Source organism: Callithrix jacchus, chromosome 2 (genome assembly GCF_049354715.1).
Source record: "Callithrix jacchus isolate 240 chromosome 2, calJac240_pri, whole genome shotgun sequence".
Classification (NCBI taxonomy): domain Eukaryota; kingdom Metazoa; phylum Chordata; class Mammalia; order Primates; family Cebidae; genus Callithrix; species Callithrix jacchus.
The window spans coordinates 70236583-70253900 of NC_133503.1; the positions used below are offsets into that span (position 1 = coordinate 70236583).

General features: G+C 44.5%; 1 protein-coding gene across 1 annotated transcript in view; it reads left to right on the forward strand.

Annotated features, from left to right (window-relative positions):
• Window positions 1-17318, forward strand: part of COL23A1 (collagen type XXIII alpha 1 chain) — a 360915-nt gene that overhangs the window by 13955 nt on the left and 329642 nt on the right. Inside the window, exon 2 of the mRNA XM_035290689.3 lies at window positions 14141-14207. Coding sequence (XP_035146580.1) covers window positions 14141-14207 — 67 coding nt within the window. The remainder of the gene's footprint in view (window positions 1-14140; window positions 14208-17318) is intronic.

Consider the following 17318-nt stretch of genomic DNA (forward strand, 5'->3'; position numbering starts at 1 on the left):
CAAAAAGATAAGTGGAAATAATAATAATACATTCTCTTCTGCAGGAGCTCCTTGTGAGGGTCAAATGAAACACAGGGGAGTGTGTTGTGAATGGCAAATTAACATGAAAAACAAAACAAGATGTTGATGTTAATAAGCAGCTGAATATGTGACTTTCCTTGGGAAATACTGCACTTTATTTTTTGTTTGTTTTTATTTTTATTTTTTTTGAGATGGAGTTTTGCTTTTGTTGCCCAGTCTGGAGTGCACTGACGTGATCTCGGCTCACTGCAACCTCCGCCTCCTGGGTTCAAGCTACTCTTCTGCCTCAGCCTCCCCAGTAGCTGGGATTACAGGCATGTGCCACCACGCCTGGCTAACTTTGTATTTTTAGTAGAGATGAGGTTTCTCCATATTGGCCAGGCTGGTCTCCAACTCCCGACCTCAGGTGATCCGCCTGCCTCGGCCCCACAAAGCGCTGGAACTATAGGCATGAGCCACCAATGCCCGGCCACTGCTGCAATGCTGTACTTTAAAAGGGGATCTTTGAAGAGGGAAGCTCCTTCATTCCTTACACGAATGAAGTTGCAATAGTGAAAAGAAAGCCTTAGGAAGGGTTGATTTTCTTTCTTTTTTTTTTTTTTTTTGAGACAGAGTTTCGCTCTTGTTACCCAGGCTGGAGTGCAATGGCGCGATCTCAGCTCGCCGCCGCCTCCTGGGTTCAAGCAATTCTCCTGCCTCAACCTCCCGAGTAGCTGGGACTACAGGTGTGCACCACCACACCCAGCTAATTTTTTTTTTTGTATTTTTAGTAGAGACAGGGTTTCACCATGTTGACCAGGATGGTCTCCATTTCTTGACCTCATGATCCACCCGCGTCAGCCTCCCAAAGTGCTGGGATTATAGGCATGAGCCATCACACCCGGCCAGGAAGGGTTGATTCTGAGGTTAGAAGGTCCTTACTAGCTGTCCAGTTATCTGTTAGTTTTGGAGCTGACTTCCTTCCCAGGATGGTAGTTAGGACCTAGAGGTTCCTATTTCCTAAAGGAGGACACTTTTCTTTTCATCAATGGTGGATATTTCTGCAGCACTCATAAGACAAGAAGTGGTGTTGAAAAAGGATGGATCAAATGAACAGCCTGGCTCCCTTTGACCCTAAGAATGCAGGTAGGGAGCTGTGTGGAGCTGTCCTTTCCTTCTTCTGAAGGTAAAAAAGTGACTGACTTTTGAAAGATACCAGGATGAAGATGGCTGGTTAATGACTGCTAAGAACTTGAAAGCAAATGAAGAGTTGTCCCAAAAGAATGGGCTGGGAGATGTTGATCGCACAAGTCGAATCAGGTCAGTGGCTGGATTCCATTCAGCAGGAGTGCTAGAGAAGGGTCTCTGGTTTGAAGAGATGTCAGGTGGATGGTGTCCTCATTCTCTCCAACTCAGAGATGCTGAGCTCCTGAATACCTTCAGTGTTTGGCATTCATTCAGTGGGAAGATCTGTACTCTCATCTACTCAGGAATCTGAGGCTGGAGAATTGCTTGAACAATGGGAGACTGAAGTTGCAGTGAGCCGAGATCGCACCACTGCACTCCAGCCTGGGTAACAAGATGAGATTCTGTCTCAAAAAAAAAGAACCCTATGGTATAGTCTGTCTTCTTTTATGTGGTTCTTTTACTTAAAATAGTGCTTTTGACCGGAGGCTGAGGCAGGAGAATTGCCTGAACCCAGGAGGCGGAGGTTGCGGTGAGCCGAGATCACGCCATTGCACTCCAGCCAGGGTAACAAGAGCGAAACTCCGTCTCAAAAAAAAAAAAAAAAAAAAATCATGCTTTTGAGATTTACTCATGTATTTGCATGTGTCAACTCTTTCCTTTGTAATATTGAATAGTATTTCATTATATGACTATATCACTATTCATTCTCCTGTTTATGAGCATTTGAGTTGTTTCTAGTATTGGGTTATTATTAATAAAGCTGCTGTGAGTACAAAATAGTTGTACAAAATTATTTTACAAATATTACAAAATTATTGTGCAGAAAATGATTTTAGAAATAATGAATGGGAATGCGAATGAAGGATTACGGAGGAATCACATTTGTTTGTAGACTGACCCTTTCAAAACATGTTCAGGTATTTCAGGACCAAGCAGGGACCCTTGAGGAAATGCGTTTGCTGACGTGGTTTGGAAGAGAGTCACTCAGTGTGCCAATGGGAGTCACTGATTAAACCCACATTCCTTAGAGAAAAGCCAGGCGGCTCCTGCCAAGGGCCGTGGCTGGGCCAGACGCTCTCATAATTGGCCTTTGCCATGACTCTGCCAGGGGCTTTACCTGGCACCGAACCCAGGTGAAACCTGAAGCTCAGTGTGATGCCTTCTGTCCCCAGGACACACACTTTACCACCCTGCCAAGCCTATGGAAACCCTGCCTGGGATCTTTGTTGTTTGCCTTTTTTTTTTTTTTTAAGTATAATTGATATACAGTGAACTCCACAAATTTAAAATGTACAACTTAATACATTTTGGCATCTGTGCACAACTATGAAACCTTCTCCACAATATAGATAGGGAATGCATCCATCACCCTCCAGAGTTTCCTCCTGTCTCGTTCAGTTCTCTCCCTTCCATCCCTCCCTGCCTGCCACCAAGGTGCCACTGATTTCTGTTACTATTGATTACTTTTCATTTTCCGGTATTTTTCTCTGGATGGAATAACACACTCTTTGTTAGTCTGGTTTCTTTCATGCAACATAGTTATTGAGAGATACTTTGATATGTTTTTGTAGTGGTTATACAACTAACAGCTTTTCCACAATAGTGAATTCATTCTTTTTCATTACCGAGTATTAGTTTGCTATATGGATATACCACGATTTGTTTATCTATTCAGCTATTGATGGATGTTTGGATTGTTCCTGTATGGATTTATACTTTCGTTTCTCTTGGATGTAAGTACCTTGGAGTGGAATGGCTGAACATATGATAGGTATATGATTAACTTTTTTTTTTTTTTTTTAAATGAAGCTCTGCTCCTGTTGTCCAGGCTGGAGTGCAATGATACAATCTTGGGTCACTGCAACCTCCACCTCCCACGTTCAATCGAACCTCCTGCCTCAGATGCCAGGGTAGCTGTGATTACAGGCATGTACCACCATGCCCAGCTAATTTTGTATTTTTAGTAGAGATGGGCTTTCTCCATGTTGGTCAGGCTAGTCTTGAACTCTTGACCTCAAGTGATCACCCGCCTCAGCCTCCCAAAGTGCTGGGATTGCAGGCATGAGCCACCGCACCTGCCTGATTAACTTTTTAAGAAACTGCCAAAGCCATTGCATATAGCATATGCTAGGTATATGATTAACTTTTTAAGAAACTGTCACTCAAAGCCATTGAATCATTTCAGATTCCCACCAGCAGTGTAGGACAATTCCAGTTGCTCATATATATGTCATTTTTCTCTGACCGCTTTTATGATTTTTTCTATCACTGGTTTTAAGCAATCCAATTATGATCTATCTTGGTGTCATTTTCTTCATTTTTTTGTGCTTGGGTTTCTTTGTGATTCTTAGATCTGTGTGTTTATAATTTTCACCAAGTTCAAAAACACTTTTGACTATTCTTCAAAATTTTTTTTCTGTTTTGCTCTTTCTCTCACTTCTTCTTTGGTGACTCCAATTACACATATTTTGACTGCTTGAAGTCCTGCAGTTCACTAGCTCTCTTCTTCTCTGTGTGTTCATTTTAGACAGATTCTATTGCTGTCTTCAAGTTTATAACCTTTTCTTTGGCAATGTCTCATCTGCCATTAATCCCTTCAACCATATTTTTCATCTTGGACATGGTAGTTTTCATTTCTGGAATCTCAGTTTAGGTCTTTTAAATACTTTGTTGTCTCGACTTAGCTTGTTGTGCATATGCGTTACAGTTATGATAATTATTTTTAATGTCTTTGTGTGCTAATTCTAACCTCTGGCAGTTGTGGGCCAGTTTCAATTAATTAACTTTTCTGTTCATTATGGGGCCTATTTTCCGGCTGATAACTTCTTATCTTTTGCCAGACATTATGAATTTGACCTCACAAGATGCTGAAGATTTTTGCGTTTGTATATATATTCCTGGGCTTTGTGATGCCACAATTAAGTTACTTGGAAATAGTTTAATCCTTTAGGGTCTTGTTGTTAGGATCTGTTAGGTGGGACTAGAGCAGTGTTTAACCTGGGCGCTAGGGTTAATTACTCCCTACCAGCAAGGCAGGGCCCTTCTTGGTGCTCCCCTCAGTATTTTATTTTGTTTGTTTGTTTATTTATTTTGAGATGGAGTCTCACTCTGATCACTCTGTCCCCCAGTGCAGTGGCATGATCTCGGCTCACTGCAACCTCTGCCTCCCGGGTTCAAGTGATTCTCCTGCTTCAGCCTCCTGAGTAGCTGGGATTACAGGTGTGTGCCCCCACACCTGGCTAATTTTTGTATTTTTAGTAGAGACAGGGTGTCATCATGTTAGATTTGTAGAAAAACATACTGTATGTATGTACATAAGTATAGTATCTTTGGCAAAAGTAAGATATTAGATCAGGCACAGTGGCTCACACCTTAATCCCAGCACTTTGGGAGGCTGAGACAGGCAGATTGCTTGAGCCCAGGAGTTTGAGATCATCCTGGACAGCATGATGAAATCTGGTCTCTACAAAATATACAGAAATTAGCCTGAGTTGATGACACCTGTAGTCCCAACTTTTCGGGAGGCTGAGGCAGGGATGACTTGAACCCAGGAGGTCGAGGCTGCAGTGAGCCATGATGGTATCAGTACACTCCAGCCTGAGTGACAGAGCTAGACCCTGTCTCAAAAGAAAAAAAAGAAAAGAAAAAGAAATTAACTACGATACTGTGACAGACAGAGTTCTAAGATGGTCTCCAAGATTCCTGCTCCCTGGTGAACACACTTTTTACAATTCCCTTCCCTGCAGTGCCGGCAGAACCTGGGGTTATGATGGGCTATCCTCCTGTGATTGAGCTACTAATGGATCAGTTGACTTTGAGTTAGTAAAAAAGGAGATTATTCAGTGGTCCTGACTTAACCAGGTGAGCCCTTCAAAGGGACTGGGCCCCTCCTGAAGTCAGGGATGTGCAGCATGAAGGGGTGGGGAGGGGCTGCATGGTGGGGAACTTTGAGCTGCCTCTGGGAACTGAGAGCCAACAGCCTACAAGAGAATGGGGCCTTCCTGCTAAACTAGGAGGAACAACAGGAGCTTGAGAGAGGACTCCGAGCTCTAGGAAGAAACCCCCAGCTGACTCGCTGATTTCAGCCTGTGAGACCCTGAGCAGAGACCAACTGCAGTTACGCCCAGCCTCTGACTACAGAAACTGTAATATAGTAAATATGTATTTAAACTGCTAACTTTGTGGCATTTGTTAATACAGTAATAGAAAACTAATACAATTACTGTATACTAAAGAGGATCAGATCAAATATATTAGTAACTTAATAATAGCCTACTTTTACTGTAGCAAGATCTCAATAAGGACTAATGTGAAGACCAGCATGACATCATGGGAACACTTCAGTGTTCAAGGTGATGTTAACACATTCACATTGCATCTTGGTTGGAGGTCATTAGAATCCTGATCAACAATGCATCTGTGAGAAAATATTCAGAAATCCTATATCTGATTAAGATGTAGTATACAGAATCTATAAAGAGCTCCTACAATTCAACAACAGAACTACACACAACCCAATTTTAACATGGGCAAAGGACTTGAACAGAATTTCTTCAAACAGGATATACAGATGGCCAACAAACAAACACATGAAAAGCATCTCGACGTCATTCATCATTAGGGAAATGTAAATCAAAACCACAATGATATACCATTTCACATCCACTAGGATCTTTTGGCAAGGATGTGGAGAAATTGGAACTGTCATATGTTGCTGGTGGCAGTGTAAAACGGTTCAGCCACTGTGGAAAACCGTTTGGTGGGATCCTCAAAAAATTAAATTACCATATGACCCAGCAAGTCCACTCCCAGCTTTATACCCCAAATAATTGAAAACAGATACTCAAATAAATGTAGACTCATGTTCACAGCAGCACTATACACAAGAGCCAAAAGGTGGAAGGTGCCCAGATGTTCATCAATGAATGGATAAGCAAATGGTAGTGTAGACACAATGCAATATTATTCAGCCATTAAAAAGGAATGAATGATCCATGCCAGTGTGGATGAGTCTCAGACACATCATGCTGAGTGAAAGGAACCAGACAAAGGGAAAGGAAATCACAGGTGGTGTGCTTCTGCTTATGAGAAATATACAGAATAGGTAAATCCACAGAAACAGCAGAATGGTAGTTGTGGGGGCTGCAGTTAGGAGGAAAGGGTACAGGAGTTCCTTTTGGGGTGATGACAGTGTTTTGAAAGTAGAGGGAGTGAGTGTATAACGTTGTGAATCTACTTAATGCCACTGAATTGTTCAATTTAAAATGGTTAATTTTATATTAATGGTTATGTGAATTTCATCTCAGTTAAAAAATACATCTGTTCTAAAAAATAACAAGGCTGTGTCTTAGTTGGTGGTAAATGACTTTGTGATCTTTGTGATTATGATTTTTTTTGAGAGTCTCACTCTGTTGCCCAGGCTGGAATAGAGTGCGGTGGTGCAATCTCAGCTCCTTGCAACCTCTGCCTCCTGGGTTCAAGCGATTCTGCCTCAGCCTCCAAGTAGCTGGGACTACAGGCATGTGCCACCACACCTGACTAATTTTTATATTTTTAGTAGACATGGAGTTTCACCATGTTGGCCAGGCTGGTCTCAAATTTCTGACCTTGTGATCCACCTGCCTCAGCCTCCCAAAGTGCTGGGATTATAGGTGTGAGCCACCAAGTCCAGACCCCCCCTTTTTTTTTTTTAAACTAAACTACACCTTATCACCCATTTCTTGCTCTAATGTCCTTTCCCTATTCCAGGGTCCATCTAGGTATTGTGCTGTCTCCTTAGTCTCTTCTGATCTATGACCATTTCTCAGTCTTCTCTTGCTTTGCATGGCCTTGACAGTTTTGAGACATAGTGAGCAGGTGTTTTGGGGCATGTTCCACAATTTGGGATAGTCTAATACTTCTCACGAGCAGCATTTGGTAAGAATACTACTGAGGTGGATTGCCATGTTCATGGCATCCTCTCAGGGGGCCCATGGGGCCAGCATGAGGTATCCCTGTGTCATTCACCTTGATCACTTGGTTAAGGGAAGGGAAATCTGCCACATTTCTCCATTATGAAGTTACCGTTTAAGTCTAGCTCACATTAAGGAGAGGGGAAGTTAGCTTCACCTCTGGGAAGGGGGAAGTGTTTACGTATATTAATTGGGATTCTGTAAGAAAGTTTTGTGTCTTCTCTCAATTTATTTATTCAATCATTTATATCACTATAGACTCAAGAATATTTAATCTAGTCTTTGGGTTATAAAGACTACATTATTTATTTTGCTGCTTAAATTGTTCTAGCTTTGGCCATTCTGAGCTCTTTCAGGTTGGTTCTTTTTTTTGTGTGATGAAGTCTTGCTCTGCCGCCCAGGCTGGAGTGCAGTGGCATGATCTCAGCTCACTACAACCTACACCTCCTGGGGTCAAGCGATTTTCCTACCTCAGCCTCCCAAGTAGCTGGGATTACAGGCATGCGCCACTACGCCTGGCTAATTTTTTATATTTTTTTCCCAGAGATGGGGTTTCTCCGTGTTGGTCAGGCTGGTCTCAAACTCCCGACTTCAGGTGATCTGCCCGCCTTGGCCTCCCAAAGTGCTGGGATTACAGGCATGTGCCACTGTGTCTGGCCTAATTTTTGTATTTTTAATAGAGACAGAGTTTCACCATGTTGGCCAGGCTGGTCATGAACTCCTGACCTCAAGTAATCTGCCCGTCTCAGCCTCCCAAAGTGCTGGGATTAAAGGTGTGAGTCACTGAGCCCCGCCTTTCAGGTTGGTTTTTATGTTTCTTTGACAAGTGCCCCTGACCCCAACCCCTTTGTAAAACTCCAGGCTCATCTTGTGTTTTTTTCTGCTTTGGCCCTAGAATTATTCATTTCTCCAAGAAGCCCTGATCCCTTTTAGTGGAGAATGATATTAGAGACCAAGATCTGGGTACTGAGTGTGCTTGTTATGACTGTTTGTAGACCTTCCCTGCAGACAGAGGGAGGGTATATAGTAAATATGTATATTAACCCCTCTATATGCACATATCTGTGATTGTATGTATCTATATGTATCTATCTCTATGCAGAACATGAACATGACCTCATAGTGATGTCTCTGATTCTGATTCAGCACTATGGGGTTCCTTGTAGCTTTCCTCCTTTGCTTATTTGTAACTTCTTTCTTGGACAGTGAGAAACCTGGCTTTCATTACTTATAGTTTGTTTACTTATGTGTTCAACCCTAATGTGTATATAAAGTAGTTTCAAAATTGCTAACCTGAATCCCTGTGAGAAACAACTTTACCTCCTAGAGTACAGTGTTTACTTCAGATTCCTTTTGTTTTCAGCCTTAGAGTTTTCTTTTTTTTTTTTTTTTTCTCTCAGACAGAGTCTCACTCTATCACCCAGGCTGGAGAGCAGTGGTGCAATCTTGGCTCACTGCAACCTCTGCCTCCCAGGTTCAAGTGATTCTCATTCCTTAGCCTCCGAAGTAGCAGGGATTACAGGTGCACACCACCACATCAGGCTAATTTTTGTGTTTTTAGTAGAGATGGGGGTTCACTATGTTGGTCAGGCTGGTCTTGAACTCCTGACCTCTGGTGATCCTCTCATCTCCGCCTCCCAGAGTGCTGGGATTACAGGCGTGAGCGACCACACCTGGCCAACCTTAGAATTTTCAATGAAAACACCATTTTGCAGCTACTTAGCTCAGCTACACTTTTCCCCAAACTACAGCGAGGTTATGTCATACAACTTTTAATATAGTTAGATATGTTATTCTAGCCAGTGTTTCTCCTGCATCCTGATTTTTGGTGTGTAATTGGCATCCATTACAGTTCACTCGGGGAAGGACAGTCCTGTGGTTTTTGACAAATGCATAATCATGTGTCTACCACCCCAGGACCACACAGAACAATTCTGTCACCGTTAATCTTCATGCTGCCCTTGAAGTTAATTTCTGTCAGTCTCCCAACCGTTTGCAAACACTGTACTGGTTTCTCTCCGAGTTATGTATTGCTTGGCTTCTGATAGCAACTTTATTTTTTATTTTTTTGAAACAGAGTTTTGGTCTCGTTGCCCAGGCTGGAGTGCAATGGCAGAATCTCGCTCACTGCAACCTCTGCTTCCCGGGTTCAAGAGATTTTCCTGCCTCAGCCTCCTGAGTAGTTCTGACTACAGGCATGTGCCACTATACCCAGCTAATTTATTTTATTTTATTTTTTAGTATACACGGGGTTTCACCATTTTGGCCAGGACAGTCACAAACTCCTGACCTCAGGTGCTCTTCCCACCTTGGCCTCCCGATGTGCTGAGATTAGGTGTGAGCCACCACACCTGGTCCCAATGGCAACTTTAAAAATGTTTTTGTAGATATGAACTTTACTCGTGAGCAGAGGTTGCCATGCCTTGTGATCGGTGTCAGTTGCTACCAGGATTTAAGTCTAGCCCTGACATTTCTCTTTCTGTCTCAGTTTTCCCATGCGTAAATGGATATAATAAGAATCTCATCCTCATGGGGGTATCAGGAGGAATAGATATAGCAATTGGTGCAGTGCCTGGCCCATAGTAAGTAATCAAGTCTTGATAATAATGCTTTAGTTGTATTTATCATTATCATCATTGTGGTGGGGTATCCAAAGAGAACGTTTAAAGGGGTCAGGAAAGGGAGTCTCCTCTGGTTGCTGGTGGTGGTGAGAAAGCCTGAACTGGCTCTTCGTAAGCAGGTAGAGGGAGGGCAGAGAAGCTGTGCCTGTGGTCAGCATTTCGTTCTTGGCAAGCCCATCCTCTGGTGTTTGTGGTGTGCGTGTATTCACAGGATGGATCCTGGAGCTAGGTCTCCCTGAGGAGACAGAATCCATCACTCCAAAATTGCCCTCAGCAGGGAGACTTCAAGGGTTTACCTTGTTCCTTCTACTTTCAGGCTTTGTTTTGTTTTTCACTGAGAAGATGATAGTCCGACAATCCAGAAAGAAGTAAATCACCATCATTCCAACACCCACGTGGGTTGTTTTGTTAGTTGCTGTTCCCCCATGCCTGCATTTTGACATCGATGTAGAGGTTTATTTTATTGTAGCATAAGCATTTTTCCTGGTTGCTACACAGTCTTCATAATGCTATTTCCTGATGTGTCGGTTTCATCAAGGGATGCGACATCTCTCACTAAACCATTCCCACTGCTTTGCAGTGCAACTTCTTCATGAATATCATGTTTTGCTTCCACGGATTTATTTCCTTAGGATATACTCCCCAGAGTGGGAATTTTTAGTCAAAGGATAGAAATGTCTTATTTATAGCGTTTTACAGGAATAAGTCATTGCATCTTTCTTTTGTATGTCAATCTATATTTCCTCAGAACAAAACCACTTGAGGATGCGATCAGATGTCTGGTGAAGTGTTCAAGACTCGTGCTCCAGCAGACCCATTCATAAACGTATCCTCTGACCACGTCATGAATGCTTTTTTGAAAACCAGGACTTCCCTGAGTTCTTGCCACCCTTCCCCCAGACTTCAAGTTCTCCTTCCCAGTACTTCTAGAAGGGAACTCGCCCAAAGTCTGTTCTTTTCTCAGAAACTCATCCTTTATTTACTTTTAGAGTCAGGACTTGTTTGCATATGTAAAACCAGGACCATATTGTTTGCAGATGCTGGGGGTGCTGCCAGATAATTGAATGCTTTTAAGTCATTTTTACAAACCTGGACACAAAGGAATATTTTCTTAGGATTAAAAAAAAAGAACATGAAGTAAAGATTGTGAGATTGGGTTTCTAATTCAAACATTTTCACTTTGTATTCATAGGAGTCAGGACACAGAAAGTGAGGGGCCTGAAGGTGGGGGATGGGAGGGGTCCAGGAGAGAAAACTTTGCAGATCTAGAAAAACAAAAGCACAAGAGGAGTTAGGATAAGTGGCAAAAGAAAAGCAATCCCAGTAACCTATCATCCCGTCTGCTAGCATTAACAGTACATTTTTTTTTCTTCCATCAATAGTTTACCACCTAGCTTTTTATTTTAAGTTGAGAGGAGCTTAAAAGTAATTGTGTTTCCTATCAGTAGTTGATAAGTCCTCCTCCCCCTTCAGGAGAGAGGTTCAGATGTGAGAGCAGTTGTTAAAGGCGAACTGTTTCGGCATGAAATGCTTTTGTTTAAAAAATGAAATTAGTGTGGAAGTCCTTTCTGTCCTGTCTAGCACTGATAAAAACAGATGAGAGCTTCTTACACAGATTGACAGGCTTAAACTAAAATGCTGGGTTTCTTCTCCAAGTACATTTTGAAATATGCTTTAATATCTGCAAATACAATGGGGAAAAGAGTGAGTTCTGGCTGGGTGTGGTGACTCATGCCTGTAATCCCAGTGCTTTGGGAGGCTGAGGCAAGAGGATCGTTTGAGCGCAGGCGTTGAGGAACAGCCTGGGTAACATAGTGAGACCCCCATCTCTACCAAAAAATTAAAAATTAACTGGGTGTGGTGGTGTGTACCTGTATTCCCAGCTACTCAGGAGGCTGACGTGGGAGGATTGCTTGAGCCTGAGAGGTGAAGGCTACAGTGGGTGGAGATTGCACTACTGCACTTCAACCTGGATAACAGAGTGAGACCCTGTCTCAAAAAAAAAAAGGTGAGTTCTGAGGTCTAGCTCAAGCCTATAGCTTCTGCAGGGGCCTCACATTCAACTGGGGCCAGTGTGGCCACCGTGCTCCACTCTGCAGAAGCTTCAAACCCTCATGGACTCCAGCCCTGCGGGAAGTGGGAATGAGTAGCGGCAGTGTCTGCTACTGGGTGGAACAGCTCTCACCCACAGGCTGCAGGGAGCCTCTGGAGGCTGGGGACTGGCCCAGGCTGCTCACAAGGTCACTGTGGGATAGCTGGGTGGCTCCAGTCGAGAGCAGGAATGAGTGGCAGTTCCAGTCCCTGGGGGTAGCTGAGAGCCTGGCATCCAGACACCTCGCCAGGTTCCAATTTATAGGGCAAGCCAAGGACCTGTAGAGCCAGGGCTGGGGAGTGCAGTGATGATGGAGAAGTGAGTGCACCTAAAGGCACCTCCTGGAGCACCCTCTGGCTGCCCTGGTATTGCTATCACCATGGAACCTCCTCTGTTTTAGGATCAGCTTAGCCCTCTGTGCCTCTTGCTGCCCATGTGTAAAATGAGGATGAAGTGGGAGGTGGAGTGAAACTCTGAAGTGCCTTTCTGGTGGCTGGAGGTGCCCTGGTGAAGTATTCTGGTCCTGGGCTGTTCCAGCCAGAGTCAGATGGGGCTTGGCTGGGGTCATGTCCTCTGCGCAGATTCCAGGATTGGTGGTCAAGAGTTCAAGACCAAGGAGTGCCCTTCTCACCTTCTCTAAAGTAGTGCGTAAAAATTAGTTTAATGTTTGAACATGAAGCCCTCATTCTGATTGTAGCACTACACTGTTCACTGAGGTCAGCAGAGATTTGTGCTCTGCTTTGTTTTGCTTTTAGGGGGATTTTCTTTCCTCCTAGAGAAAGGTTAAGACTGTGTATCTTCATTGGGACTCAAGTCCTGGCTAGTTTTGGGATTGGGGCCAATTGCTTCATTCCTCTAAACCTAGATGTAGGATGTGGGGCAAATTTTCTTTTCCAAGCCTGTGTTCCTTATCTGTGAGGCAGGGACCATTTGTTCTGGCCTCAGGGGTGCCTGTAGGGTTCCATTGGACCAGGAGTGTGCCAGAGCTGTCCCTTCGAGTTAGCATTGTAGGGGAGCTGTGCCTTTTGACCCTCTTTCTGTAGTGATTCTTTTCCTTTCACCCAAATCTAGCACAGGGCTGGGCGTGTGTAGGGATTCTTGTTAAATTTTACTGAACCAAATTTTCTAGACCAAGGATCCCCACTGGGAGGAAGAAAGGAAAATGAAAAACAAAAAAAAAAAAAAAAAAAAAAAGGAAAATGTTTTCATCAGGGTGATTCAGTCCAGGCCATCAGGTCCCCGGCCCGTGGGGTGAGAGGGGCTGCAGCCATGGGTTTCAGGACTTCCCAGGTGTGCCTTGCACGTGCAGAAGGCTGCCTGGAGGACTAACTTTGATCTGCCCTCCCCAGGCCTCCCTTGAAGGCTGGTGGTCACTGTGGCTTTTTCTTGACTTGCAGGATGCAGTTTCTGTCATTATTGTTGTTGTTCTTTTTCTTTTTTTTGAGATGGAGTGTCACTCTGTTGCCCAGGCTGCGTGCGGTGCAGTGGCACGATCTCAGCTCTCTGCAACCTCCACCTTCCAGGTTCAAGCAATTCTTCTGCCTCAGCCTCCCAAGTAGCTGGGACTATAGGATGTGACACCACACCCAGCTAATTTTTGTAATTGTAGTAGAGATGGGGTTTCACCATATTGGCTCGGCTGGTCTTGAACTCCAGACCTCATGATCTACCTGCCTCAGACTCCTAAAGTGATGGAATTACAGGCATGAGCTGCTATGCCTGGCCCCTGTTGTTTTTAACTCTTGGTATCATATTTCAAAATGCTGGGCCTGGTGCGTTGGCTCATGCCACACTTTGGGAGGCCAAGGTAGATGGATCACTTGAGGTCAGGAGTTCAAGACGAGCCTGACCAACATGGTGAAACTTCATCTCTACTAAAAATACAAAATTAGTGGGGTGTGGTGGCGTGTGCCTGTAATCCCAGCTATTCCGGAGGCTGAGGCAGGAGAGTCACTTGAATCTGGGAGGTAGAGGTTGCACTCCAGCCTGGGTAACAGAGCGAGACTGTCTCAAAAAAAAAAAAAAAAAAAATGTGGTAACAAAGCAGAAACCTGCCACCTTCTTTTCAGGGACTCACCAGTAACTGTTCAGTGTTTTTGCTTGTTTTTCCTCATTTTAAAATTCCCTATAGAATGTAATGATCTTTTGAGAAATGGCTTGGAAGACACCCCCAGCACTGTAGATGGGTTATGTACATTTGTTTTTGTGATGTTTCCACTTTTAACCCTCTCTGTTCTGAAATTCATTCTCTCTGTTCTTTTTTTTCTTTCTTTTTCTTTCCGGTTCAGAAGTTGGACGGACTAGTGAAGCTCCGGACTGCTCGGGAAGCCCCATCTGAATGTGTCTGCCCCCCAGGTAAGTGGAGGTTGAGCTCCCTTCTTGAGCTCCCTGACTTGCGCCATTTGCTTGGGATTGCTGGGAACAGCATGGTTCGGAAGATCGACTGGGGCCAGGCTGTCGCATTCGTGCACCGTCCTAAGGCCTTTCTTCCCACGCTGTCCCTGGCAGTCTCTTTGGTCAGTTTCCAGCAAAGTGAACTGACTCGGCTTGCTGGGTGGTATTGGTGGAGGAGCTAAGACATTGTTAGAGATGACTTAGCTGCCTAAAGACTTAGATGGTAGGGGCCGGGTGTGGTGGCTCACGCCTGTAATCCTAGCACTTTGGGAGGCTGAGGCAGGCGGATCACAAGGACAGGAGTTCAAGACTAGCCTGGCCAACATGGTGAAACCCTGTCTCTACTAAAAATAGAAAAGTTAGCTAGGCATGGTGGTGGGCACCTGTAGTCCTAGCTACTCAGGAGGCTGAGGCAGGAGAATTGCTTGAACCTGGGAAGCGGAGGTTGCAGTGAGCTGAGATCTCGCCATTGCACTCCAGCCTGGGTGACAGAGCGAGACTCTGTCTCAAAAAAAAAAAAAAAGTTAGCTGGGTGTGGTGGTGCACACTTCTAATCTCAGCTACTAGGGAGGGTGAGGCAGGAGAATGGCTTGAACCCAGGAGGCAAAAGTTGTGGTGAGCTGAGATCATGCTGCTGCAGTATAGCTTGGGTGACAGAGCAAGGATTCATCTGAAAAAGAAAAAAGAAAAACAAAAGACTTAGACTGTAGGGAAGTAGCACCTGGCCCATTTCGAAGATGGAGAAAGGGGTGTGAACTGATGGGATGTGAACTGACAGGAGACGGCAGCCTGGAGTCTTAGTCGCCCCACCGCACCAGTGTTGCGACCAGAGCGCTATGTCAGACGCGTGGAAGGTAGATAAATAATCTAGTGGACATGGGCTTCTTGTTTTCAGTTCTTTCAGTGGAGGCAGAGGAAGGAAACAGGAAACGAGGTCTGAATTATTCAAATTATCATGGACTTTCTCTGGTTTTGCTGGTGTAGACCAAGATGGCTGTGAATAAAACCAGAAACTGTTGCTTCCTAATCCTTGTGGCTCAAATCCAGGCTTACAACAGGTCTCCTGGCTGTCCTCAGCAGGGCTTTGTACAGGCCATGACCCAGTGTGTGGTCTCTAATGCTGGTGTTTTCAGGGTTGGAATGACCCTGCCTTAAGATGGTGTCTAAAACCAGTGAATGAGTGGAAAATTGTGATGTATCTCTGACTTCTTGACGTGTAGAAAGGTGACATTTGTTATTGGTCCTGAGAACACAGGAGCTGCACAGTGTCCCTTGTTCTCACTGTCATTCCTTCCATTAGCCAAGTGGTCCAGAAACCAAACTCACTGATAACATCCCAGAGTTGGGAGATGCCCTGGGATCTCTGCAAAGGTGGATCTCATGGTGTAAAAATTCTGTCTCCGAGGGCCGAGTGGGAGAGGATTTTTATGGTTGAGCTTGAGCTAGCCTTTATAGGACCCCTGAAGTTTAATAAGAGAAAGAGGATTTGACATGGGAATGATTCCATTCACAGATCAGTAAGTCAGAAATTGCAGTTAAATGGGAGAAAAAAATCACATCCACAAATGGATTTTTGGTTGGTCTGTAAAATGGGAACTGTTCTTCTTTTTCTCCCCCCCGTTTCTTTCTGAGTGTTGTTTGGATGCATATCTGTGTGTGTTCTTTGAACTGGGAGTCACACCCCATTTGTGAGATACCAAATCAGTTTAGTGGGTTGCCGTCAGTAACCGCTAGCATGAAATTGTGAACTAGCAGAGAAGACTGGAATAAAAAAATGCCCAAGTGAAATTTTGGTTTTGCCTATTTATATTTGTAGATTGGACATGGATGACATGAGATGGGTTTCTTGCTGTGGGTTACTGACAGAAGGCTTGAAAGTCCCCAAGACTGATGATGGAGGGACAGTGGGAGAAGGAAGCCACAAGCTGGCATGGAGCTCCTGGATCAATCAGAAGTGGGGCCCCATCTTGGGTCTGCCCCTTACTAGCCCTGAGGGTCTTTATCAGTAAATGATAACATCTTGAAGCAGGCTCTGGGGGGCTTTCTGAGGTTATGGAGAAAGTATAAGTTAGTCAGTGACTACAGATGGGGTTCTGCCTTCCCTCAGTGTTCTGCCTTTCCTCAGGAGTAGGGCACAGGGAATGCGGGTCCTGAACTCTAGAAAGAAGCCTCAAGAAGGTCTTGCGAAGACCATGGGGGCTGAAAGGCTGGTGAAAGCCTCCAGTCCCACTGAGAGGAAGGCATGGTAGACTCCCCTGCTCCCTGGGGAGCCCCTGCTGGCCATCATCATTGTGCTGATGCTGTCCCAGGGGCCACAGGCTGTGATGGAGGCCGTCCTGGCAGGTGTGGTCAGTGTGGTCCTGGGGTGCAGCATGGTGACCCCAGCCAGACCCCTCTGCACACCTGTGTCTATGCCTGCACTTTCTCTCCTGTCACCTTGAGTCTGAGCACTTGCTTGAGCCCTTTAGACTGGAGCCCTCATTGACGCAAAACCCCAGCAGGCAGGCACATGAGCCCCTTATCATATAAAGAACAAAGGCCATGGGCCGGGCATGGTGGCTCGTGCCTGTAATCCCAGCACTTTGTTGAGGCCAAGGTGGGTGGATCATGAGGTCAAGAGATTGAGAACCTTATCTCTACTAAATATATATATATATATATATATATATATATATATATACACAGATATATATACACACACATATCTACGTATATATATATATATATATATATATATATACACATACATATATATATATATATATACACATACATATATATATATAAATTAGATGGGCGTAGTGACCTGCACCTGTAGTCCCAGCTACTTGGGAGGCTGAGGCAGGAGAATCACTTGAACCTGGGAGGTGGAGGTTGCAGTAAGCCGAGATCGTGCCACTGCACTCCAGCCTGGTGACAAAGTGAGACTTCATCTCAAAAAAAAAAAAAAAAGAACAGAGGCCCTTGTCTCTAACACCAGAAGCCTTAACTCATTTCTCTTCTCCCAGGCTCTAAGGCTCCAAGGTTTCAGCATGTCCCATGGTCTTTTGGAGTGTGGAGATGCAGACCACC